General features: G+C 39.2%; 1 protein-coding gene across 1 annotated transcript in view; it reads right to left on the reverse strand.

Annotated features, from left to right (window-relative positions):
* Positions 1-2,392: 2,392 nt before the first annotated feature.
* LOC103375238 (glutamate receptor 2-like) overlaps positions 2,393-27,397 on the reverse strand; it is a gene marked incomplete at its 3' end in the record, with an annotated part of 38,387 nt that continues 13,382 nt past the window's right edge. Inside the window, exons 2-14 of the mRNA XM_008305457.1 lie at positions 24,336-24,476; positions 19,004-19,243; positions 13,072-13,193; positions 12,002-12,076; positions 11,066-11,119; positions 10,606-10,764; positions 8,849-9,016; positions 7,973-8,077; positions 7,764-7,871; positions 7,219-7,282; positions 6,760-6,902; positions 5,260-5,475; positions 2,393-2,547 (exon numbers count right to left, since the gene is read on the reverse strand). Coding sequence (XP_008303679.1) covers positions 2,393-2,547; positions 5,260-5,475; positions 6,760-6,902; positions 7,219-7,282; positions 7,764-7,871; positions 7,973-8,077; positions 8,849-9,016; positions 10,606-10,764; positions 11,066-11,119; positions 12,002-12,076; positions 13,072-13,193; positions 19,004-19,243; positions 24,336-24,476 — 1,750 coding nt within the window. The remainder of the gene's footprint in view (positions 2,548-5,259; positions 5,476-6,759; positions 6,903-7,218; positions 7,283-7,763; positions 7,872-7,972; positions 8,078-8,848; positions 9,017-10,605; positions 10,765-11,065; positions 11,120-12,001; positions 12,077-13,071; positions 13,194-19,003; positions 19,244-24,335; positions 24,477-27,397) is intronic.

The raw sequence follows: 27,397 nt of genomic DNA on the forward strand, positions 1-27,397 counted from the left end.
AAGGAGTTTCCCAAACTTAAGCTACTGAACTTCATTAATTGTGATCATCAACAGCCTTTGCTTCTGTACAGCACTACTATACAGCACTTTTTAAAAACAAGTTTACAATGTACTTTACAGGCAAAACAAGAAAAAAAATACACAATCCATTCGAAAATACAAACACAGATTGTTAATATAAACGATCACAATTATTAATATAACACTATAATAGAAAAGGCGTTTAGTATGATTACTTGTCTATCTATCTATCTATCTATCTATCTATCTATCTATCTATCTATCTATCTATCTATCTACCAGCAACACTGACTCTACTTTACTAGTTTGCCCTTTAAAACGGATAATCTAATTTCATCACCTCTCCCCTCTATCATATTCTTTAAACGTCTTACCTTGTAAACGTGCACTGGAATTGGTTTCCTATGTTGTGCTGTTAGTACTTGCTGCAATCTTCCATGAACTATTGGGAGGCTCCACAATCCACCATTGCAGTAAAAATACAGTCCATCGTTGTGAACACAGGGCACTGTGGCGGTGATATGTAAATGATATGTAAATTACTCGCTCCTTGCCCCTCCCCTCAAGCTCCTTCCCTCCGTGGCAATAAAGAGACACAAAGTTCCAGTGTTTTTATTTTTTTTTCAATGGCTAAATTATTGTAAATGACAAACTATACTGCCTGCACACATCTTCTTTTGGTATTGCTTAATTATGTCAGCAGTACTATGCCAGATGTCAATTATTTTATTTAAAAAAACATCACCCTGGGCATGGAATAAGCTGCAAAACACTATTAACTTACAAACACTCCCTCTTAATACCTTTAAAATCCCTTTAAAGACTGGCCTGAAGAAACATCTTGCGGCTTTACATAATCCTTAATTGAGATGAAATGTGTTATGGATACTGCTCTAATGGCCTGTACGTCCTTCTTCTTTAACTATTTTCTTTCTGTTGACTTTCACAGATTATTTGCATTTTAATGTAAAAATATTTTTTTTTATGTGAAACTGAAATTTGTGAAATTGTGGCGACATCTTGAGCAGCACTCTCTGGGAGAAGAGATTTTGTACCTCAGTGTCCTGGATAAATAAAGGATGGATACAATTACATTTCATGCAGTTTCTACAAAAATGGTCACTGCTAATGCAAAATGGTAACATTTCATCAAGCAACAACCTCTGGGACAGAAAAATGAAGCCAACATTAAAGTGTGAAAAACTGCAGTTCTTTGAATGTCCACTTCAGGCTGGCTCTGAAAGTAAGTCAAAACGTCTGGCACAAACTACGCTTTCGTTCTCGGTAGGTAATTTCCCCATTCATGTCAACTCTGCGGTGGGTGAATTTTGTAAGAACTTACCCTGTTGGAGTGCTTAAGGTTATGCATAACTGAAACTAAGAGTGTGGCCACCTTCAGTGCGAGGTGGGTACCATCACAGAACAGCCCCAGAGCCATTTACACAACCTACCTCCACTTTTTTGTTTATTTTTTGGATTAGCCAGGCGTTAGGTGGAGCTATCACAATTAACTTCTAAACCACTCTTCAGCATACCTTTTGGTGATGTCACGATGGGTTTCTCCATCTTTACATACCAGAAATAAATTAAATATATTTGTAGAACATTCCATGTGAACCATTACAGAAGCATAAAAAAATATTTTGGTAATTACCAATACTGTTAAGTATGGCAGCTCTGGCAAAAAACGCACATTGGGTATTGGTCTAATAAATTTGTTAAGCACTGTATGGAAATAGAACACATCTGTTAACAGTCTAAATTGTTGGTGGTGTTGTAATGCTATAGAGAATGTTCTTTTGTTACACCTAGAACTGCTTAGAACCAATCAATCAGGGTTTTTGAATATCACTGCCTATTTGAGTGTAGTTGCTGACCATGTGCATCCCTTTATGGCCTCTGTCTACCATCTTCTAATGGCTACCACCACAAAGTGTTATCTCAGACTGGTTTCATGCACAGGACAATGCATTTCAGTGCAGTCAAATTTAGTGTTGCAATCTGATTTGAACCCAGTGGAACACCTTTGAGATGTGGGAAAACTGGAAGTTGGCAGCATAAATGTGCTAGAAACATTCCTTTCAGATGTTCACAGGAGTCAAAGCTACAGAAACCATGTGATGTGATAATACTACAATACAGAGCAAAATTTCAAAAATATCTTTCCAGCATCTCTGTTGAGTCCCTGCCATCAAGGCCTGGCACTATGAAAAAAGGAAGGTCCTGCCCAGTACTAGTATGATGTTCCTGATAAACTACTCAGGGAGTGCATAATAACAAACTAAATATTAACTACACATCCAGAGTGGCACCACTGACAGTATCAACACCAATCTGGAGTGAAGAGTCGTAGCTTAACTGAAATACCAACCTTGGTGAGATGTCACAACCCTGTCGCATGAAGGCACCCAATGAGAACCAAAGAGAGTTAAAGATTCCAAACTCATTGGTGGATTCAGTTGTCAGTGGCAACGCTCCATCCTCGGGCTCCTCTAGCGTCCACTCATAAGGGCTGAACCTGGATACCTAAAGCAGCATAACATTTCCATGTCAATAGAAATATCATATTTTAGATTTCCAACACTCTTTTTATAGGAACTGAAATATTCCAGTGAGGCATTTGTATGCTATTTAAGAAATAAACAAGCAACAGAGAGATGACATGGCATCTAAAAATCATCAGACTGCAGAGGCTTCACACGACTTGAAACACCTTGGATTCTGTACCTTCCTACTCTTCCTCCAGACCTTGATTTCCAAATAAAAAGCAAATTTTATTTTCATCTAAAAAGAGGACTTTTGACTACTAAGCAAGAGTTCACTTCTTGTTCTCCTTAGCCCGGGTAAAATGCTTAAGACATTGCCACTTGGTTGGGAGTGACTGGACATTAGGGATGAGACAACTGTAGCTCCTGAAGACGTCTGGACTTGGTGGCTCTTGGTGAACTGACACCAGCCTTAGTCAACTCTTTATGAAGCCCTCGAGTTCTTGCATCAGTTTTGCAATCCTGTCAAGGCTGTTGCTTGTGCATCTTTTTTTACCTGTTCCTTCAACTTTCCATTCATACGCATTATTACAGCACTCAGCATGCCTATGGACCGCACTTATGGTAAATGGTCTGCACCTAAATAGTACTGTTCTACCTTAACAGTCCTCAAAACTACAGACCAATTTCACTCCTGCCCTTCCTGTCTAAAATCCTTGCGCGAACTGTCTTCATCTAAGTCTCTACTTTCCTCTCTAACAACAATCGGTATGAGCCGAATCAGTGTGGTTTTTGTCTGAATATCTGTAACAGAATCACTGCAATCTGCTTGAGCTGCTGGACAGCCTTCATCTCTATTGCTGTTTGATCTGTCAGCTGCCTTTGACACAGTTAACCACCAAATCCTCGTCTTCACAGTCACTGCGCTTGGAATCTCAGGATCTGCCCTCTGCTGGTTCATGTCCAACCTCTCAGGGACACTTAGAGACGGAAAACCAAGCACACCCACATTCACACCTACGGACAGTTTAGAATCACCAATTAACCTCGACAACCTAAAATCATGACCTAGAAGTCTGGGTCACAAATGCTGTTCCAACAACATAACACACATCAAAGTGGCAAATAAATGGCTAAGTCAGCCTAGAATTAAGGTTTTAAACTGATCTCCCCAAAGTCCTGACTGAAAGCCCATCAAGAACCTGTGGACTGTGCTAAAGAAACACGTCTGTCAGAACAAATTTAGTTGAACTGTACCAATTCTGTCAAGAGGAGCAGTCAAAGATACAACCGCAAGCTTACCAGAAACTTGTAGATAGCTACCAAGAGCCCATAAGTAAGGTGAAAATCAAACCAAATATTAGATTTGCTGTATGTGTATTTTTGACAGCACAGACTATCTATGTGAAGACCTGTAAAAAATCTAGGAAAAAAACAAAATGCACAATTGTTTTCCTCGGATCCTCAGTAGAACTTCTCTTTTAGACTCTTGAATACATTTCACCTCCCATCCAAGAGGCTTCTTCAGTTAGTTGGTAAAAATCTAATTCCAACAGTAGCCTCAAATACATCCTTGTCTGCAGACTTGTTGACTTCAGAGACCCCCAATATTAAAGAAAGATCTGAACTAAACCTGAAATTATCTGCACCTTTGTCATTTTGTTGTGACAGTAAACCAGGCAGATACAGTTTTGGGTCATTGTGTCTGGTTTCAGGCACTGAGTGCCACCACCCAGTGTGGAATTTTGCAGCAAGATATACTGTCCAGCATATCCTAGATATTTCTGGGGTAAAAATAGAAAAAGAAGAAGACTGCAGTTGTATGTGACATCCCATGTGACAGCTGTACAGATCACTACTTTAGTGAAACAGCAAGGACTGGCAAACAGAACGAGTGACACTAAGAAAGATCAGACTATTTTACGCACAAGATCATAGCATTCACAGCATCGCCGTGCAAAGGATCAAAGATAATCAACTATGAGTCAGCAGACCAAAGAAAAATCAAGTAAGACATTTATATTTGACACCAGAGAATATCGTTAAACATGGATGGCTGTTACCATCTAATCTACACATACGACCACCCGTCATCATTTGATCACAGTTGGGTAATGTGATGACAACTGTGTCAGTTTCAATGAGGTTGCTTTGTTTTGTACAGCATTTGTAGCCTGACGTTACTATGAAATTAGGTGTATAATCGTATGACAAGTTATCGAGGTTCCCAGATGCCTTAGATTTAAGTGTGAAGCAGACACTACATCCTTTAAATATTTAAATGATGCAATGAGAGAGCGGTTAGACTGTGGGAGCCTTGTGTATTGATTAGCTAAAACATTGTACCTGGGTTATATGATGAAATGCAAGCCCAGATTCTCAAAGACACAACATTTTCATGTGATGTTGTCTATTTCATGTCCATGTTATAGCACACACACATTTTAAGTGTGCCTTCAACAGAAAATGATCCATATATGTATTGCCTGGACCAAAAATTTATTCAGATATAATTCAAGGATTCAAGGATTCAATTCAGTATTGATGCATGTTCTTAACACTTCTTAACAATATTGATGCATGTTCTTAACACTTCTTAACAATATTGATGCATGTTCTTAACACTTCTTAACAATATTGATGCATGTTCTTAACACATCAATATTTACAACCCCTGACAGCCATGGTTACAGTAGACCACCCATGAGAGTGAATACAAAGCACATCAATACAAATAGACAGGCTTACTTACCAGGAAGAGTACAACACTAACTCCTATGTAGGCAAAGACAATGCACATCCAGATTTCATAGGCCAGTGGGTCCAGAAAAGAGAAGACTCCTGGTTTGGACTTCTGCGGCTTCTTAATCATGATGGAGATTCCCAAAGACATGAAGGGTTTGGAGAAATCTATCACCTCTTCCCGAACAAGAGTGATGGTCAGTGGTGCAACTGCTATGTCTGCTTTCTGTTTGAGAACAAAGACAATGTGACAGTGTTTAACAATGTGACCTCTTCATGGACATGTGTTGGTTGCTGGAAAGAAGAAAAAAAATTCAATTATGACATTTTAATATTTTTTCTATATCTGATGTGACGCCTCTTGCATTGTCATGCTCGGCAAATATATGACAGGCAAAGGAGGGATGTGAATTCATCAGTTTCACCTGGACTCCTGGTTGAGATAACAGACCCTTCCTACAGCTGACACTGACCATGTGTCCTCTCTTTTTTTTTGCATGTTTACCACTACAACACCTGTTGATCCATGGACTTCATTTACTGCCACTGCTGCTGACCAAAAAAACCTTTTGTTTGTTTTGTGTTTAAACAAGTTACATTAGTTTTGATAATTTGCTTTTCACATTTCCTGAAAACATGTTAATTTCACTTTTATATATTGCATTTACAGTGTGATATGATCTTGATATGATGAAGCTGTGATCCCAAATAAAATCATACACACCAGCTTCAGCAGTATCTTCGCAAGGTCTTTTGCTTTTGTTCTGGGGTTAATATGCACATTTCTCACCAAAACATTTCATCTATGGGACACAGAACCCGTCTCCTTCCTGAGTGGTATGGTGGCTGGACTTTCTCAAGGTGTTTATACATGAGTGTAATTGTTTGAACAGGTGGACGTGGAACCTTCAGGCATGTGGAAGCATGAACCAGACTTGTGGAGGTCCACAACTCTCTTCCTGATATCTTGGCTGATTTCTTTAGATTTTCCATGTTGTCACAAAAGGAAGCAGTGTGTTTGAGGTGTGCCTCCAATTAACTCAAATATTGTCAATTAACCTATCAAAAGCTTCCAAAGCCATGACATCATCATCATCATCTCTGCTTTCTAAATAGTTTGAAGGCATAGTGATCTTCGTGTATATAAACTTCTGACATTGAAAAAAGTTGTCAAAAATTCTCAAAAAACAATCTTTACTTCATTATTCTTGCAATTAGCAAATAGACATAATTCTGGTAATCCTAACTGAACTAAAACAGGAAAAGTTTAGTCTGATTTAATGACAGACAGGGAGAAAAAAAAGGTTTTATGTCATTTTATACAGTGCATGTAAACGTCTGGTTTCAACTGTACATATAATCTCCCTGTCCACCTTCCTGTAAACGTTTACATCACATATTGGCACACTGTCTGATTGCTCCCCATTCCTCACCAATGCAATACTGAATTGTCCTCAAATATCATTGTGTGTGTGTGTGTGTGTGTGTGTGTGTGATTTCAAAATCTTACCCCATACACCAGCTCTCCAACCATACCATTCCAGATCTTGGTTTCAGCATCTCTTGCTCCATATTTGCCATCTCCCACAATCCTTAGCTGGTAGCGTATGCCACAATGCTTTGCGATTTCCGCAGCCAGGTCAACACAGTAACCTAGCATCAGTTTGAAAAAAACAAACAAACATACGAATAAAGAAAGCCATCAGCAGTGGTGAACTCTTTCAATAGTTTGTGTGTTGCATGTGAGAATTGTAAAGAATTCCAGCCATTTTAATTTGTGGGTACTGATGCGAATAAGAGATTTTTGTTTTTAATGTTAAATAATTTAAATATGGAAATACTACAGGTCTGAAATAAGACTGTAGAGTATCTTCTCCGGCGTTTTAACACATAAGCAGAAATATGTAAATTAAAACTAAAAAATATCATTACACACAAAAACACACTTATAGTATGTAACATGACATACCCTCATACTGGTCATTGTCTTGAAACAGTTCAGCGTTCTTCTTTAGCATAACGTAGGGCGCTTCCTATATACACAAACACAATCATGTTTAATGTTTTATCACAGATATTAATAACATGACATATGAAATGCTTTTCTTCATGTGGTTGTGTGCTTTCCATATTACCAACAAAATCTGTTAACTCACTCACAATTTTGTTACTCTGCCTTTCGAGGTGCAGAAAATACAGGTTTTCCATTTATTAATCCCATGGGTATGTTTCTGACCTCCACTCTTACTTTGTAACTTATGATAAAAGCTTCATTGTCCATCGGTAACAACATGAATAAACAGACAATGACTAAACAGAACTTTAGAAACATGTTGAAAAGAAATGTCATTGATCAATAAGCCATGGGACTTCCTACAGCAATTGACAATAGTTTGACAAATTGAAAAAAAAAAAATCCTTGCAAAAATAGCTTGCATCCTTTTGTTTTTCTCGCTTGGTCTGGACCTTCATATTGGGTGGAATTGTGAAAAATTCTCTGCATTCATGTGTTACCAGTATAGTTGTAACGATGACCGTCTTGTTTTCCATTCCCATCGTGTCATTAGGGTAAAGGTCTGACTTTGTCACCACCATCTTGTCCACCTCGTTCCAATAACCAATCTAAGAAAACACACATACAGAGTGGAATGTATATGTATGTATCTTCCAAATTGCTACATACAATGATAGTATTAATTTCTGCAAATTGATTCTTCACTCACCTTAACAGGTCCATTGTTCTTTAGCTCCATGATTGTCACCGAGTAGTTGACCCTCTTTCCATACTGGTCAAACTGAATGTTCCCTGTTAAACCATCTACACGCACCTACACACACATCACATTACTTGAAGTATGTACTGAAAAAAATAATGCTATTGTTAATAATTGTTGAATAATAACTGTTACATAATAAAAATGGCAAAGGAAACATCCTTGGATTTCAGGCTCCCTCTCTGATCTGATTTTGCAAAACAAGTAATTACACAAGTGTAATTATTTTACATAAAATGTCCCTATGCCCCAAAAATCTCTTTCTCTTTTTAGCGTACATCTGCTGGTTAGGATTTGAGAGTCAGTTGTGAAACAGGATGAAAATACACAATAAAGTTATGTCCATATTTGATTAGGTTTATTTTAGGTTTAAAAATACAACAGTTCTTTTTATGTAAAGCAAGTGCTCAGATAACAAAGAGTGCTGCATTAAACAGCGTAAACTGCAGCATCCAATGAGAAAGCATTCTTTCATATACCTGTAAGACCATGCATGTGAGACAAATATGACCCAGGTGCCAAGTTTAAGTCAACGATTTACAAGTTTTCAGTTTAAGTGTCATATAACTCTGACAGAGCGTTACGTTTTTTATTTCACAATGCTGAAAAATGATCACAGAGGCAATCGTTTTTGTAATCATGATGACCATGAGCTCAACTTATCTACCTACAATGTGGGCATGCATTTGAGTGACGACTCCTGTGCCTTGCCTTGTTTTAATGTGGCCCTCTGCATCAGAGGATAACATTTTTTTTTGTTACTTTCACTTGCCTGCCTCTCATGTCTGCATCTGGGTCCTCTCCTGATTTGTCCTGGACAGTTACCTGTTTGAGGGCACGTTCAATCTCCACCCCCTGTGACCAGGGAACTGCTGGATTGGCCAGACAGTCTCCACTGTTTCCACGACGACTCATGTCTATTCTCTGTTTGTGCAGGAAGCGGAATGCCTCAGTCATCACATGGACAGCATCATAGGTAAGGGCTGAGGTATACTGAAAGACACAGAGACAGAGACAACAAATGAGTACATAGCATCAGTGGAATTACTGGAAATGACCATATCAGACCCGCAATGTATAGTTTTTAGCTGCGGTTTGGCATTTTTAACAGCATCACTCCCTGCTCCACATATGGTTGCCCTTTTAATGAGCAAAATGCCTCAAAGCTCTGCACCGCATTTGATAAGCAGAGTGTATTCCAATCTGAACATCCAAACACTAATCATTTAACTGACTGTTTTAATTCAAAATGTAATTAATTCAATCTTAATGGACTTCTTAAGGTCAGATCTAAGTCCTGTTCCAACAACAACATTTACAGCTGTAAAAGGGAATGCAGAAAAGCAGAGCACAGATGGAAGAAGTCTGATCTCTAAATACACAACATTATGAAAGACTTACTAGTGTAATATAACAGTTGGGTCAAGCTTGCCATAACAAGCTATTTTTCTGAGCTTGTTTCCTTCAAAGCAACACAATCATCTCCTCAAACTACATACCCATTTCCAAACATTTAATGTCAAAAAAATTTGAAATAAATCGTCTGTCATCAACTTTTAGCTGCATTAGAAAACTTTTTTTTTTTTAAGTTTCACTCTGGATTCCAGAGGTTCCACACCACCGAGACAGCATTGCTCAGAGTAACCAGTGATCTTTTAATGGCCACTGATGACGCCATGTGCCCAGTCTTGGTGCCGTCGGACCTCAGTGCAGTCTTGACACTGTGGCTTACAGCATCCTGCTGGATGAACTGATGCAGTGGGTAGGGATATCTGGGACAGCTTTAGCCTGGTTTTCATCTCATCTGTCAAACAGGAAGTTCTGTGTATCCACCAAAACACCATGCATCATCATTTTCCTCCGCCAAATATGGTGTCCCACAGGGGTCAGTTTTGGGACCTATTCTATTGTCATTATACATGATCCCCCTTGGACACATTATTGAGAAATAAGGTGTAGCTTTGTTAGATGTTCTGAACCTGATACAAATTGACACATTCATGGTCTTCACGTGTTGCACTTTAAACAGAAGTCTTTCTGTTTACAGTGGACTTTGTGTGCAAACTTTCTGTGTACACAATTTTTTGAGCAGCACAAACTCTTGTGGACTTGGAAAGATGTCGAAATATATGTCACATCGACCCTTGTGGACACTGGTGTACTTGCAAATGTGGAAAATATAACATTGGCCTTATACTACTTTCTAACGGTGTCTAATTTGAGCACTCTGTTTTACACATGTACAGTAAATCTAAACATTTTGCGAAAGCACAGTTTGTTCTTGTATTGTGATGGTGCACTGAAGACAATTTTGGCCTACCTTGTGTACTTGCAAACATGAAAAGTACAACTCTGGCCCTATGCTATTAATTTTTGTACTATTACTTTTTAACTTTAATTTTACTTTCTTTTGTTACTCAGTAGTAGCATAATTTTGCTGCCCTGAACCATGGGCTACCTCCAAGGATTCGTGTACGATCTGAGTGTTTTCAGTCATCATCACACAGCATATTCTGTTTCCTAAAACAACACATACTCATTTAAACTACCATAGGAAGTAATGTTGAATGTCTAAATCTTACTCTGATCCGTGTATCAGCACCAGGATACTCCTTTTCTTCCAAAGCCTCCCATCGTTGGTCGAACTTTGCCACCACGGGATCATCAAAATCTACTATCTGAAAACCAGACACATTCGCACCTCCATACTGGATTTTCGAGAGGTCACCATCCACAAAACCCTGAAACAATATCAACAACAAAGAACAAATTTCAACAAAGAATAGAATGTACTTTTGACAAATGATTAGTTCAGTGGCCTCTCCTCTATCACATGCTGCCTGATTACCTCTTCCTCCTGTGGCAGCTTGTATGAATGTGACTGCTTGCTCCGCTATCTACTGTAAATATGTTGTTGAACCTCAGTCTAAGTTCTTATAAAATAACTGGAATTTTAAATATACTGTTATTTTTCAGTCATATATTATTATACATGCATTATACATTTGGTCAGGCTAATCTAGAAATGGGAAAATTGCTCACCAAGTTTGCGATGATGTAGTGGTATCCCTTGACATGCCTGCCGATAGTGATCACCTAATGGGGAAAGACAACAAGGTGTATCACTAATAAAGCACAACAGTTCAATATAAATGCTCAGAAAAGTCATTGCTGTACTTTTCAAACATTTGCCAGCCTCGTGTTGTTCTGTGAAAACCACTGTCTATATGTTCATGCTGCAGTTGATCAAAACTTCACAAATTTCTGAGATACATACAGTACCAGTCAAAAGTTTGGACACACCTCTTCCAAGAGTGTATTTTTATTTATGTAACTATTCTTTATTTTCCCTATTTTCGACAGGACACCAGTCACCAATTCAATTCAATTCAGTTCAATTCAATTGTATTTATATAGTGGAAATTCACAACAGATGTCATCCCATAGCACTTCACATAGGAGGGTAAACACCTTACAAATTTAAAACAGATACCTGACAAATCCCAAGTTTCATTTGGATTCCCTTGGAGCAAGAACTTGGCCACAAAGTGCCCAGCATATGTGGGAACTCTTTGAAGATGGTTGGACTGGTATTGTATGTGACATATGTGATATACGACAGAGGCAGTTTTTTTTTCCTCACTGTGGATAGATGTAATAATGTGGCAGATGATAGCAAATGCGTTACAGAAATGATAAACTTAATACAGAGGAGGTAGCAGACAAGAAACTTACTGGTATTCTTACCATTCTCCCCTCATTATTTCCCCTTTTGGCTGACTTATACTGGTAGTATGAATTAGGTCTGGACCACAATATCCGAATATCCAAATATTCGGTCATTGTGGTGGCATCCAGACAGCAATTTTAATATTCACTTTGCCCCCCACCGGTCGTTGGTTCGAATACATATCCGAATATCAGAAATTGCTATTCAGACCAGCCCTAGTATGGATTAGTAATGAGACTGGAATCAACCTGTTCCATGATGTCTTTGACTTTGTCTTGTTCACAGTCCAGGATGATGCGTCGCTCCTTACGGATCTCCAGGTCCTGAAAAGCAGATAAGCATGTCTATAGTCTCATAGTCTTTAATTTTGTGCAGCCCTGCAGTTGAAACATAACCCTGAAAATAATACGTGGTATTTTCCTGAGGTGCAATGACATTCATTTCTGACCTGTACCAGGTAGTTTTGCTATTTTGGTAGTTTCGCTTAGCCGCTTCATTATCATTCTGTTAGAAATGCTCTGCCCTGCTTGAATTTCTTTATACCAATCACAGTAGTTGTGGATGGTTTCAGAGCTCCCTCAAAAGAGTGATGAGTGAAATTGTTTTGATGGAACATTTGCAGGCAGGGAATCTAGAGCTTTTATTAAAATGGCTAACTCACATTTAAAATAAATAAATAATAAAATTTAAAAAATCTTGACTGCCTTGAAACTTGAAATTTTCAGTGTGGTAGTTTGTGACATGCATTTTTGTAAGCTTCTCTCTGTTTTATCGTGCTATTGTAATGCACACTACTGGCAAATCAGCTTAGGAGTCTCCAACAAATTACTGGACTTGTCATCTTGTCATCTGCGGGCAGCAGCAAACTGGTAAAGCTTTATTTCACAAAAAGTATCATATTAACCTGCTATACAGAAACTGATATGTAGCTGTAATATCTCAATAAGCTTTGTAATTTGGTACTAAGTATAAAACTCTTTCGTATTTCTAGCACACCCCAGATTTTCAAACAAAATGCTCAACGTCCTATCAGAGTTTACGATACAAAAACAGAAAAACGACATTTTCTAGTGATGCTGGTATGAAATTACTTGGCTTGTAATTCATAAGTATTGACCTGTGCCATAGCACAGTTTCCTTGTAGCTAATTACAAATAGATTTCAACAAAACTTAAATTAATAAAATGACACACGCATCACAAAATGATCCAACTGTCATCACTGAGCCTCCGTTAGTGGGTGAGATTAACCACCTTTTGTCTTATAGTGTCTGTTTTTATGTATCCTGCAGTGCTGTGTAAGAATGGAATATCAGTACCTGAAACAGGGAGCGGTAGGCTTCATCTTTTCTTTCATCTTTTAGGTTTCCTACATTTATTGCTGTGACGACCCATTTCTTCTCTGCTGCAGTGTCCAGTATTACTTGAAGAGTAGAAAGACCTACAAACACACAAATGCACACACAAGACATAATTAGTAAAATCATAATACTTAACATTAAAAATGTCCAGTATTGTACTGTACAGGGGCAAAAGAATAACACTGCAGGTACATTAGAAATACACCTCTTGAATGTGCAAAATGTTAATATATTTTTTGCACCTTTAAATCGGGCAGAGGTGGCCATGGCTGTTAGTGCGAAAGGTAACTCCATGTTTAGTTCACAAGAATTTATGTAGCCACTGCCACATTCAACTACATCGTGATAACTGCCGGCAACCTGGTTTCTTTTCTTGAACAATAAAATGCGCTACAGGAGTGACAGAGCCCCCTAGTGGAATGGCATGCAACATGTTCGTACAACAAAAGAGTAACAATGTCAAGCACAGACTTGAGTGTGTATGCATAGCACAACAGTTGATTATTGAGTGTCATTGGTGCAGAATACGTAATAAAATCCTCCTTGAATTATCTGAACTCTCCATGAAGTTTTCAGTTAACCATTTTACATGTCCTCGTCCCCTATGTGGACGGGTTTTTCATGGATTTACTTACCCTCTGTTTTCTTCTACCTTCTCATACCTTCCTGACATTAAACTGGGGTGCACAGTATTATTACGGAATTTGTGTAATGAAAGCTGATAGTGATACTATCCCCACATATGTGAAACATCACACTCACACTGCAGCTATACTTCAGCTGTAAGAAGCTGTGACCTTTACTGACAGCTCAAACCATTTTTGATAAATAATCACCAGTAATGTTGACACAATGACGAATGGTTTTTCACACAGAAGAACCGGCGCCGCCGCGCTCTGAAACCCAATCATCTTGCTGTTGCTGTGCAAAGCGAGGAGAGAAGAAGAATAGTGTAGCACGAAGGTCAGAGAGACTGTGTGCTCGTCGTGTCAAATTGGTTGAATTTTGACCACTGCGCGGTATGACATTGGACTGCATGGCCAATAGAAACGAGGCATCTCGCCTGCATGAAATGCAAAGTGAAGGAAGAGCCAGTGCTGTGTGACTGAATTTTCTGAATTACATGATACAACTTTCTAGTTGTATTGAGACTCGGGGAGAAAAAGTTTTCATAATCGCAAGGACATGGTGTGAAGTCTTTACCTTGCTATGTGAAGTGCTATGAGATGACATATTGTGAATTGGCGCTATGTACAAAAATTTTAATTTAATTAACCGGTGCTAACGATTGCTGCGTACTGGCAAGGCTAGTAGTAATGCTTGCTACTTAACATGGGACAATTACATCTTCGCTGTTGAAGTGTTTGCATCAAACTGAAAGCTTTTTGCTTGAGATGACGGTGACATTGCCCCACTGGAATTTCTGAAATCTCACTAATCTGCGACTCCTCAGGAGCTGTGCGCTGAAACCCACAGCAAGCGCAGTGCGTCCTGTGTGAAAGCTGTTTAAGTGGATAAAGGTAAATAAAAGGAGATGTGCAAGAGACTCTGGTAAGTTCAGAAAATTACACCACTTCACTGCAATGCACCTTTCAAACCAGGGGCCTCATTTATCATCAGTACGTAGAAAATGTTCTAAATTCTGTCGTATGAATGAAATTTAGTGTGTGAACACAAAAAAATGTGTATTTATCAAACATGTGTACAAGTGTCGTACGCACATCAGTAAGTCATCAGTGCTATAAATCCCACTTGTTCTTAACCACTGTGTTCGTGTACGTTGCCTTCAGAAACGCCTCCAAATCACCATGTACGGCAACAACACGCCTCTTTATAAAACAAGTGGATTTTTTCCCCCTCTTCACCTTTCATTATCATGACAAAGAGGGCAACAAAGAGGAACTTTTTGGAAACTGAACTTGAGGTACTTGTCAGCCAGGTTGAAGCTAACCAGAAAGTATTGTTTGGTTTGTGAAATGTTGGGACAAGCAGCAAAAGAAAAAAATATGGATTATGGATTCCAAAATTCTTGGTGGTCTAACAACACCAGAACCAGATCTGTCTAGGAAAATATCAAACACCTGATTAAAATCACCCCCCCAGAAGTTAATCAGCCTTATGTTTAAAATTCATATATTCTGCCACAGTTTTGGAGGAAAATTCACATCAACATCTAACCAACCACAGATGTGCACATCTCCAGGGGTAGTGTTCAGGTTCAAACCCCCTGTGGTTGCTCTTTGTTCAATTGCAATGTATTTCTGTATTTGAAAGGGTTTTCTAAATTTGTAGCATTGTTGTGTTTGGTTGTGTTTTTTATATTTGCATACTCTTCTGTATTTGGATGTCTGTTCTCGATTTGGATGGGGTTGTGTAGATTTGGTTGTGTTTCTAGTTTACAGCTGATTTCTGTATTTGATTATATAATCTATATTTGGTATGGTTTTAGGAATTAACAGTACTCTCACATGTCCCTTCAAAAAATCAGCGTGTAGTGTAGTGTAGGGAGGTTCTTGAAGAAGGACAACACTAAATGAAAATCTTTTAGGCAGAGCCTGGCAACAAAGCAAACAAACAGGGCTGCCATGGAGACTCAATACAGACATTTGTCAGGTGACTCATATTCAGGAACAATTTCAGAAACTAGAGGTATGCTAGCTGCATCAAACTCAAGAACAGCCCCAATAACAGGAGAAATGTCATCTGACTCTAACTCAAGAACAGGTCACTCATCAGAGTTAGAAACAAAGGAATCATCTGCTCACTCAGGGAAAGTCTTTTTGCTCTTCTTTGTTGCAGACAGACTCAGGAACTAGGGAAATGTCAACCGACTGACTAAATAACAGAAGGAATGTGACTCGAGAGCAACAACTAATTGCAATAGTAAACCATGGAAATGGCATGGCATCAGTCAACTCAGGTGCATACTCAGGAACAGTAGAAATGTCAGCCTTCTCTGACACAGAAACCGGCTTGGGAACAAGAGAGGTAATGGCCGACTCAGACTTGGGAACAGACTCTGGAACAGTAGAGACATCAGTCAACCCAGTTACAGGAGAGTCCGATTAAACCACACGCTCACGAACAAATGAAACATCAGATGACCCAGCAATAGAAGATGTGTCGATTGACCTGGAAATAAACTTGGGAACAGGAGGGGCATCAGCTAGTCCAGGAGCAGGAGTGATGTTGGCTGAGTGCAGGAGAAAACTTTGGAACAGGCTGGCTGGCTCAGGTGTAGGAGAGGTGGTGACCAACTCAGAAGCAGACTTGGTGTTGGTCATGTTGTTAATGGCTAGCAGGCCAGATGCTACCTGGTTGGCTGCTATCAGTATGGAAGGTACGCTTTGGGGCTGCACGGTGACTCAGTAGTTAGCACCTTCACCTAGAAGATCCCCAGTTCGCATCTTAGTTAGGACGCCTGGGATCTTTCTGCGTGGAGTTTGCATGTTCTCCCTGTGCAGCGTTCTCACCGACGGTACTCCAGCTTCCTCCCACAGTCCAAAACATGCTGAGATTAATTGGGGAATCTAAATCGTCCATAGGTGTGGATGTGAGTGTGCTTGGTTGTCTCTCTGTGAAGCCCAGTGATAGAGTGACAACCTGTCCAGGTGTCACCTGCCTTCGCCTTGAGTCAGCTGGGATAGACTTCAGTGTCCCTCGCGACCCTATTGAGGATCAAGCGGTGCATAGATGGATGGATGGTATGTTGGGGCGGGTAGGTTGCAGACTAGCAAAGTAGAGGTCATTATACTCATTGCTGGCAAACCAGAGGTTAGCCAACACAGAGGCAGGGGCAGGCAGGAAGCAAGCTGACTAAGAAAGCACTAATTGACTTGGGGCAATCAGGCTGTTGGTAAGCTGACTCAGGAGCAGGAGGCCAGCAGGCCGATTGCTGAACCCAACATGAAAGCTACAAAACAGGTTAGGATTGGCTTGCAACATTTTCCTAAAGTTTGCTATAGTTGACCAGTCTCTGCTGTGCCCAGAATATCCATTCGCAAAAGACTTGGGAAACAGTGCTCTCAAAATCAACAATATCCTCCAGCTTAAGCTTAAGCTGTGAAACACTTTCACTCTTGAAGGCTTCAAGGATTGCACCCAACCCTTACTGTTGGGTTCTGTTCAAAAGTCGGACCCAAACGCAAACAGGCAAAATAAACAAAAAGTTACAGGTGGGATGTACAAAGCCTGGCAGGACAAAAAAAAAAAAAAGCAGATGGAGATCCAGATGTAATACTTCAACCAAATAGTCAATCAAAAGTCCAACAAATTCAATTTAAAGAACAAAAAAGGAAGAGGCCCAAAAAAACTTAAGAGAAACATGAAGAATACACATAGATCAGGGAAAGTGGACCAGGAAGTGAGTAATGACCTGACAAAGACAATGGGAGAAGCACAAAGCTAAATACACCAGGGAGGTAACTGTGAGCAGGTAAGGACAATCATGGCATCACAGAGGCAAGAAAACAATACAAGACCCCAACCCCAACCAAGACACCATACAACTGGAACTAATTACAGTCAAACCCCAAAACAAGGTTGAAAAATTGAAACAAAACCCTTAATCTATTTGTTCAATACCCACAACTTAGTTTAAGCCTGAATACACAGTTTGCAAAAGTTAGTTGTGGTTAAATTTTTACTGCGATATGTATTGTATGTCTATTGTGATATTAATAAAGTTTTGAGAAGATACACACTTTATCTATCAAGAAAAAATCACACTGTCACAATCATGTCATGGGAAGAGATAAAAAAACATTTTATGCCAACTTTATGGGCAACAGTGTAGTATTGCAAAGACCGTATTGTATTATATTATCCCAAGAAAGCAATTCACTCTCAGAGTTTCCAAATACAGAATTACAAGCAGAGGTTTCAGCTACGCTTACTGTGAAATCAGCTCCCAGTTTGGGCAGACAAACTCTCTGCTTTGATGATTAGGCTTAAAACTGCACTGAGCACCTCTCCTCCACTCTCTCCTTTGTCTCTATCTGTGCATTTATATGCCACTAACTTTGTGTCTTCTCTCTCCCATGGTTTGTGTTTCATCCTCTCTGCTTGTATACATAAATCTGGAGCTATATGTCTCTGATCTGCAGAGGTTGACCAACCTCCAAAGTGTTCACTGTTCTTTTATGCCCTGTTTGTCTGCTCTCGATCAGCTATCTTGTTCTCTTCCTCTCATCCCAACCAGTCAAGGCAGATGGCCGCCCTCCCTGAGTCTGGTTCTGCAGGGTTTTTTCGTTGTACCTCAAGATAAAGGGGAGGTTTTTTTTTGGTTTGTTTTCCTTGCCACTATTGCAAAAAGTGAATCCAAAGGAAACATTGGAATTGTTTGTTTTCTCTGCATATGTTTTTAAAGGTATTCACTTTACCGGTGTGAAGTTATTCAAGAAATAACTTCACATGGAATTGAAATAAATGGGCAGGAATTAAAAATAGACTTGATGATATAATACAAAGAGCAACAAACCAAGCACTGAGGGTAGGATGTCGTGGTGTAATGGAATAAACAGAGCACTTTGGAGTGTGGGATACAAATTCTGTTTAAAGCCATGAGTGAGCCAGCTCGACACTTTTGGGGCATTTTAAGTGTGTCTATATTCCTATGCTTGCGTGGTGGGAAGGGCTTTTGACAGAAAGTAGGAGGAGGGCTATATTTTCAAATGCCTACTGCAGCTTTATTACGTGTTATATCAAAGCTTTATCAGTGTCGGTGAATATAGAAAAAGTAATTGCCCAAATATGTTCATTTACAAACAAAGCTTTCAAATTCCACAGGTTGTTTACCTCATAAGTAAAACCCGTCACCAAAATAAAGGGAAGTTATGTTCAAAGCATAGAGCAGTTACATATATGTGACAAATAATGTGAATTTCCTTACCTCTGTCACTGTCGTAGAGATAGGCAAACTTATCCCATTTGTAGTACTCCACTAATGAAACGAGTGGCCCCTTGATGTCCGGCCTCATTTGGAGAACAAACTGATTCATTCCTTCGGCTGGGAACGAAGGTGTGATGAAGGAGACATGAAGAGTCTCACAAAAGGAGGTGATGGTGTTGACCGACTTCTTGTCATAGAAGCCAAAAATGGCATAGACACCCCGAGAGAACTGGGAACAAACTATAAAAAGAGAGAGAGAAAGATTTTAGTAAAAATTTTCAAAGATAGACAAGACAAACAAAAAGGATAAGACTCAACCACGGGAGGCAAGATTTGGGTAAATCTTGAGAAATGATGACTCTCACCTGATCTAACAGCTGATTGGTTTAGATGTTGACTCAACATTATGACGTTTGAGATAAACTTATATCTTAGTCAACATGTAACCCCACACCCTGCTGCTGCCACCTGTTATTGTCCACTTTCCAGGCAAGGCGCAGTGCAACAAGCCGATAAACTCCCAGCCATCAGGCACCTGATCCTGATGCTCTTATAACCCTCCTGGATATAAAAGCACCACTTCTCCCGTCATTCCTTGCAAGACTGTCTGCTAATTATGTGTACTGGCTCATTCCCCCTTGTGTTGCTTATTCCAGTTTTGGTTCTTTCCACTAACTTCTGCCTCTGTGTCCAGGGCCATTTGAACTCACTGCCCCTCCATGCAAATTCTCAGGGAAAATGTGTTCTATATCGAAGACTACCCTGTTCAACCACACTCTCCTCCAGCTCAGAGGTAAGACTCTCCACCAGTCAGTCAGCCCACTTTCTATGATTTTTATCTAAATAATTTTTGCTATTAATAGTTACTTATACTTACTATGGCTTTGATTTTATTTGTCATCAGTGAAATCTCATAGGTGACTATGGTCAACATTTGCTGTTTTTAAATGTGCTTTATAAATGCCTGAGTGGACATGACGCTAAGAATCCTGTTGTGTTTAGTAGTCTTTAAAGTTAGTAACTGAACCAGAGAATATATTTTCAATTGTTATTCTTTGGCACAAACAGTTACTTTAGTTATATCTTTCTTTAAATGGGAAGAGTTTTCACACGTGTAGTCCTTCATTAGTCACTTTTTATGGTACCATACTAACCTGGAGCTACTGGTCCATCAGTGTCATCTGTGTAGCTATGGCAGCAGTGTTTCCTCTACATTCATTAAGTAGTGGCGGGCCGCCATTCCTAAATCCTAGCCACCGCTCCTTCAAATTTCTTTCTTTCTCTTTTTTCTTTTCAATTTTTATTTGTTTTTTATTGTCGCAAATACACCACCAATACGTCTCCACCTTCACAGCAGAGTCCTGCACTGGGTCGGGTACTCGCGAGTACTAAGGTAAACTACAGATAACTATCTTGCTCAGTATCTACTCTTTGGGGAGGTTAATACAACGTTAATTACTCGCAAGAGCGCGGCTTTGAACGTGACGTCACATTCAGCCCTTAAAAAGCCATTTTCAACTGGCCATTCAATAACTAGGTTGTAAAAGTAAAATCTGCAGTCAAGTGTCATTTGTTTACGCCGCCACGGCTCCCTGGAGAACATGCCCACACTGCTGAAAAAAATCCTAGAGGGAACACTGGGTAGGATATTTTGTTTTACTTCAAAGTACAGAGTCTAGACACCTACCAACTTCAATTAGGGTAATGACTGACATTCATACATGAAAGGAGGTACGAAGGTGAAGCAGGGCTCCCGGTAATGACTTGTTGTTCCTGTGACTTAACAGCCAAAGGTACATTAATAATGTGAGCCACAAAATAAAGACGACGCACTTTTAAGAAGCAACATATGGGAATCAATTTTATTTCACAAGGAGGTTTAGTTTCTCAATTCAGATGTTTCAAAAACATTTATAGCTTGTAAAACATGATTTCTACTATAACCAATAAGAAATGCACCGGTGCATTGGTAGTGGGAGGTTCCTATAGAGTGCTGTGCTGGCCTTTGAGCAAAAGATTTTCAAAGTCACCAGGATACAGTGTTCGGAACTCATGAATTACTTTATATTGTGATATTTGAGGTATTGATATGTGCTATCTATTTGTCATGGCATATTTAGGTCATAAGTGACAATGCATACAAAGACATGAACTTACTGAATTATGCCATTAAACTGTGAGCCAAATGATGATAATATAATTCAGAATATTAAGTGAAGATATTTAATTAAAAAATTGTGTGTGTTCTTGGGCAAGGCACTGAACCGGAAGCTGCTCCTAATGGAAGGTGAGCTTACGGCATAGCAGCTCTGCCGCCATCGGTGCATGAGTATGTGTGTCTGAAGGGTTCACATTGTAAAATGCTTTGAGTACCAGTGAAAGAGAAAAGTGCTTTCAAAGTCCAGATCATTTAGCATTTACTTTTTTCACACCCAAAGTTTCTTAGGCTTTATAGAAACTTGCCTAAATCTCTGAAAACTCTTATGTTAGTTAAAAAAACAAAACAAACAAGGCTATTCTGTTAGTTCAATATTTATCATAGCCAGTGTTTGCTGAAATGCTAAGACTTGTTTTAGTACTGAAAGGTTGGGAACAGAAGATCTATGTGTCTCTGTATCTATTCCTATATTTAGCTGTCCTACTTCAATGACCTTGTTTTTTACTCTAGAAATAAAACATCACATTTTATCTCTCCATGTATAATATTACACTCATGTGCATTATATGCTGTACGAGCGCATTTATTCATTAGGTACAAACTGGTAGAAGTTTTAGAGTGATTAAAAACTATGAAGAACTGAAAAAGACAAACAACACACCTGCTGGTGTCACGATTGCAAATGAGAACTGGTTCTCAAACATTTTACCTGGTAAAAATAATAATAATAATAATAAAGGTCAAATAAAAAAATAAAAAGTGGTTTAAAACTTAGTCCTTTAATGAGAGGGCTTTTTCTTATTTTCAGTCACTAATTATTATTTTTATTTGAAATGTTAGGTGTGACAAAGTTTTCACCAGGACAGTAGAAATATCTAATGTATAAAAATCAGCTGCTCTGTGCCATAAACAATGTACTTACAGCTATACTGTAACACAGGAATTCCACTGTTAGCAATAAGTCAGAATTCGTCATAATGTATTGCTTGTTGTAACTTGTAAACTGTCACATTGCTTAGTCTGAATTGACAACAAGGTGTTATCTTTTTATCAAGGCTATAGGCTATTGGATCAATTACCATTATATCTGTGACAGACACTGGAATAAAAAGTAATTTGAATAGTTTGGTTTATGGCTAGTAACTGGCCTCAGTTTACCTTTGTCGTATTCTAATAAGATAAATAAAATGGTGAGCAGCTTAAACATTCTACTTGTTAAACAACAGAATGATAAGTGTCATGAATCATGAATAAATCAATCATGAATAAAGTTGTTTGGAACCTGTGCCACTTGCAAATTACTTTCTTCAGAGTTTAATGATTTATTTCAAATAACTTGGATATCTTTTTAAAGACCCACAACCTTGTTCCTGAAGGCTTTAATCTGGAGGACCAGGTTCCAATTTGAAGGTTCTAAGGTTTGACAACTATAGGGGCTGTTTTTTAATTTAAATTATGAAAGTGCCTTTAAAATGTCGATTTTATATGCTGTTATGTCAGTGTATTGCCTTTATCGAATTTGGCTTGTCTAATTATTTTAAAATGTAACACTTTAACACTGTTAATGTAAAATGTAATTAAAAGGAGCCATGTTTAATACAACTACAGACAACAGATTGAACATAACTCAGCTTTTTCTCTGTTTTGCAGTTTTTAACGCCATAAAGACAATTCAGCTTTTTTCTATTATTTTCTTTTTGCTTCAGGTGGATGAAAAACATACAATGAAGGTGAAAAGGCAGGCAAAATATGAATAACGGGTGTGTGATTTCAAGGTTTATCTGGGTGTGCCTTTACCAAATATAGCAAATATAGTCGGTGTCGTACATTACTATATGGAACACAAGCACAGCTATCTGTTGGCAAGCAGCTGATTGCACAAAATGCACTCGTGCATGGGACAAAAAATTTGGTGTATACCACCAGACTGGCATCATCATACCAGCCTGTCCTACTTTTGCAGCCCTAGATGAGTCATCATTATTTAAAACTTGCACACTGAAGCACATATTTAGCAACTCATTTCATGTAACTACACAAAAAATAGTTTTTCCTGTTGAAATGATCAAACTGTGTGTTTAAAGTAAATAAGGTAAGCATGGTATCTGTGCATCATATGCATGTGTAGCAGGAGACAGCAGAAAAAGAGGACTCAGTGCTTTACTGCTATTACAATACAATGCACTTAAATAGCAAAGCTTTGAGCCTTGGGCCATCATTACATCATGTTCTGATGAAGACAAAACATGCCCCATGTATGGAGTTCTTTTGCCTCTACTTTCCGCTTCACATTTGCAGAATTAACGTGACTGAATCTAACATTGCCCTATACATCCCCACTTAAATATCACTGATTCCAGCACCATGTGACTGAAAATGTCTCAGCCTATGCCTGCAGTGAGCAAGCAAAGAACATACAAATATAAATATTGAATAAAAAGTACAGACGTTTCTTCCAAAACTGTGCAATAGTTTTGTCTTGTTATTCAAGTGTAAAATTGACTTTGTGGAAGGACATATTCTAGCATTAATTCATCCCTTTAACAGAAAGATATTATGAGACTGATAACTGAGAACAATCTCAGACTTTTAGACGTGTTTAGAAAATGTACTATTTAGACTCTACAATTGATCAAAAATAAAAAAAATTTAAAAAAAAGATTTACTTAAATAATTCAATTATAATGATGGTGTTTTAAAACCCTGTCACTTAATGGCATGAAAAAGTACATTGAAGCAACCTTAAAATAAGAAGATATATAATGCTCTGATATGTGACTGTCAGTTTCATAGTGTTGTCGCGTCTTCCCTTATTAATGATCTTGGGTCCAGTAGGGACAGACCAACCTGACTTAACTTACAAGTTTTATTTTGGCCTATAGCTGCTAAAAACAAGAGGCTATGAGCTTAATGTTTTGCAAACGGATAATAGGAACATTAGCACTGGAGCTTAGTAGATCTACCTGCCTCATGTCACTTAACAGTAAATCCACACACTTTCACATTCACACAAATGTTCCTATTCAGTGAAATTCTGCACATAGCAGCCCAGCTGTTGTAAAGAAGAGCAACAGATACTGATGAGCCCAGTAAACAAAGGAATGGAATTTAGAAGAAGAAATTTGACACTATTTTTTCACACTGTTGGGAATAAGACAAAAAAACAATACTTACAGCAGTTAGTAACAGCAAAGCTGTTGGCCACCTCCAGGTTATCTATATGTGGAGTCAGTCTGAAATCTGCCATCCCAAACTGAACCATGCCAACTCTGAATGCACTATACTCCTGATCTGCACCCCTGGGGAATAAGCCACCTGAGAAAAACACACAGAGAGAAGGAAAGGGCAATGGTTAGACAGACACGTACTCTGTAGTTACAGTTCCACACTCGACTCCACAATCAAGCTGTTTTGTAACATTATTCCAGTGGGGTGACACTTAAGATTATTTGAAATTTAATTCCACCTCCATGTGTATTTGTGTGCTCCAACAACCACCAGAGGCCTGTACTACAAAAGAGGATTTAAGGTTAGTGAGGTACCTTCAGGTTCAAGTCTGGGTCTTCAGGTTACAACAGTTGTTAGATCTACCTGAAGGGCAGTAAAACTGATAAGCATATTAGCCAAACCAGGTATTTTTTCAGCTTTCCTTCCAGGCTTGGCTGCAGTAGTTGTGTCATTTTACCCTGTATTACAGTTTTAAATTCTTCATGCTTGATTATAGTTATAGTAGAGAAATGTGTGGCCTGTCCATGTTTGGTCATCTGGCATCAACATCACCACTTTTATGAGAATGTGCTCATAGCTACACCTGACACATAGAAACCTGGGGTTGACCAAACGAGTTGATAACTAGCTTTATGTGATTGTTTCACATTAGTGCAGTTATTAGACTTAGTGCAGCCAGATAACAAAAAGATGAACTGCCTGGCTGAATTAGCTTTGTAGTGTAGACCCCTGGTAGTGTCTGTGAGTAAACTAAACTCCAAAAAAAAAACTCATTTGGGCTTGCAACACATTGTAATATGGACATCAAGGTCCTACAGTACAAGCAACTTTTACTGAAAAGAGGAGGCCAAGAAATGTGGAGTACCATGCACAGGAAGGCAAGAAAAAGACAATTAAAAATAGCACTTTGAGATTGAATATTTCTTTTTAACAGACCTAAATGCATTGAGAATTATGTGCGAATGCTATTGGTGGACTTCAGTTGAACGTTCAACACCATGATCCCCTCCAGACTGGTCACTAAGCTGCAGGACTCACCTCCTCCCTGTGCAGGTGGATCTACAGCTTTTTGACCAGCAGACCACAGGTGGTTCGAGTGGGGAATCACCTGTCCCCCTCATGCACCCTGAACATTGGTGCCCCACAGGGCTGTGTGCTGGGCCCTCTGCTGTACTCACTGTACACTAATGACTGTCTGTCCACATCAGATTCTAACATCATCATTAAGTTTAGGGTCTGATCTCCAGCAACAACGAGGAAGACTACTTGATGGAGATCACCCACCTGGAGGACTGGTGCAGAGACAAAAGTCTCCTTGTGAACGTCACACATGAATCAAGCAAATGCAGGTGTCCCCTGCCTTCATCCTAAGTCAGCTGGGATGGGCTATAGTCCCCCACGACCCTAGTGAGGATTAAGCGATGTATAGATAATGGATGGATGGATGTTTCTTGTTGCACCATTTGGAACTCTGTAAATGCAAAGCAGTGTTGTAGCTCTCTATTATTGTGCACACTAAAACATTTTCAACATTCATAATGCTTCACTAAGCATGATTCCTTTTTATTGTAACAAATAATATACTTACAAATCAGATTTTAGATTTTGTGTGTTTTTGAGATCAATATGCTAATACAGTAAGTCAAAGAGAACTGGAACACACTCCAACTGATGCATTTCACAAGTCTGCAAGAACGCACGTACAGACAAGTACGCATATTTAGAAATGGCCTCTGTGTCCTCTCCCTTTTTCTCCCTCCTCCCTGCGCCACAGAAAAGGCAGAAATCACCATAGCAACCAGTGACTCACAGGTTGTAAAAATTGAAAATAGAGATATTTTTGTGCTATTTTAATTGGACAACTTGAACCAGGTCTAGGTCAAAAAACAAAGCCCTGTCACTCTAGCAGCCCTGAAGAAGAGATAAAGATGAAGTCTTCGCCTGCAAGAGGCAACCGTTAAGATGACAGGTGCATCAGAACGAGGTGTTAGCAGCTGATGATGCAGAGAACAGATGCAATGCCTTATGCTTGCAAGTGGCTGCTCAGATGAGACAACTCGATGGCTGACAACATCCATAAGGAATTTTTTTAATGTTTTGCTTACACTGACTGCAAAATAGTGTCACAGGCTTCAAGCTGCTCGTACTATAGGGGTAACAGTTTCCTGCCATTCTACACTACATAAGAAGAACACTACACACTACAGCAGAATTTTGCTCAGAAGAGCCAGTTCCTGGTGCTTTACAATGCACTCAATACAACATGTGAAACAAGGTTTTCCTTTGTACAAGACGTGCATTGGAACCTACCTCTGGAGAGGCTGCAGAGGTATTATTTTAATGGTGTCAACAATGTGTGTGGGTGATTGTCTGGGGAAGATGACATCAGGTGCAACATGGTCGGACTGTCTTAAAACCAAAGTGATTATCAGGCTAAGTGCGTACAGCCTGCTTCTGTATACAGTACACAGTCTCCAGCAAGACCACAGTGTTTGAAGTGAAATGAGGCTCTTCGAGCTTCAAAAGCAAGCACAGTCGGAGTGTGTAAAAACCATAGACTGTATAAGGAAGATGGACGTAGCTACCGTTACATCACCTGTTGGTTTCTCAGAAAATGAAGCCAGGATTTTGCTACTTCCCAGTAGACATCAGGAATTTTCAGAGCCAAAGATGAAATTAAAAAGTGAAAGAGGGCCGAGCCGGAGAGCAGTGATTGGTCAGACTGACTGAGAGCCGAGGACTCTCTGCCCGCCCACATTTACCTGCTGCTGTGTTTACCTGCTGCTGCTAACGACGTTAGCCTCCAAAAGTGAAGTTAAACTCTACAGCAGGGGTGTCGAATCCTGGTCCTCGAGGGCCGCAATCCTGCAAGTTTTAGATGTTTCCCTCTTCCAACACACCTGATTCAAATGATCAGGATCGGTATCAGGCTTCTGCAGAGCTTGATGATGAGCTGATCATTTGAATCAGGTGTGTTGGAAGAGGGAAACATCTAAAACATGCAGGAT

This window comes from Stegastes partitus, unplaced genomic scaffold (genome assembly GCF_000690725.1).
Source record: "Stegastes partitus isolate 25-593 unplaced genomic scaffold, Stegastes_partitus-1.0.2 Scaffold2514, whole genome shotgun sequence".
NCBI classification, from domain to species: domain Eukaryota; kingdom Metazoa; phylum Chordata; class Actinopteri; family Pomacentridae; genus Stegastes; species Stegastes partitus.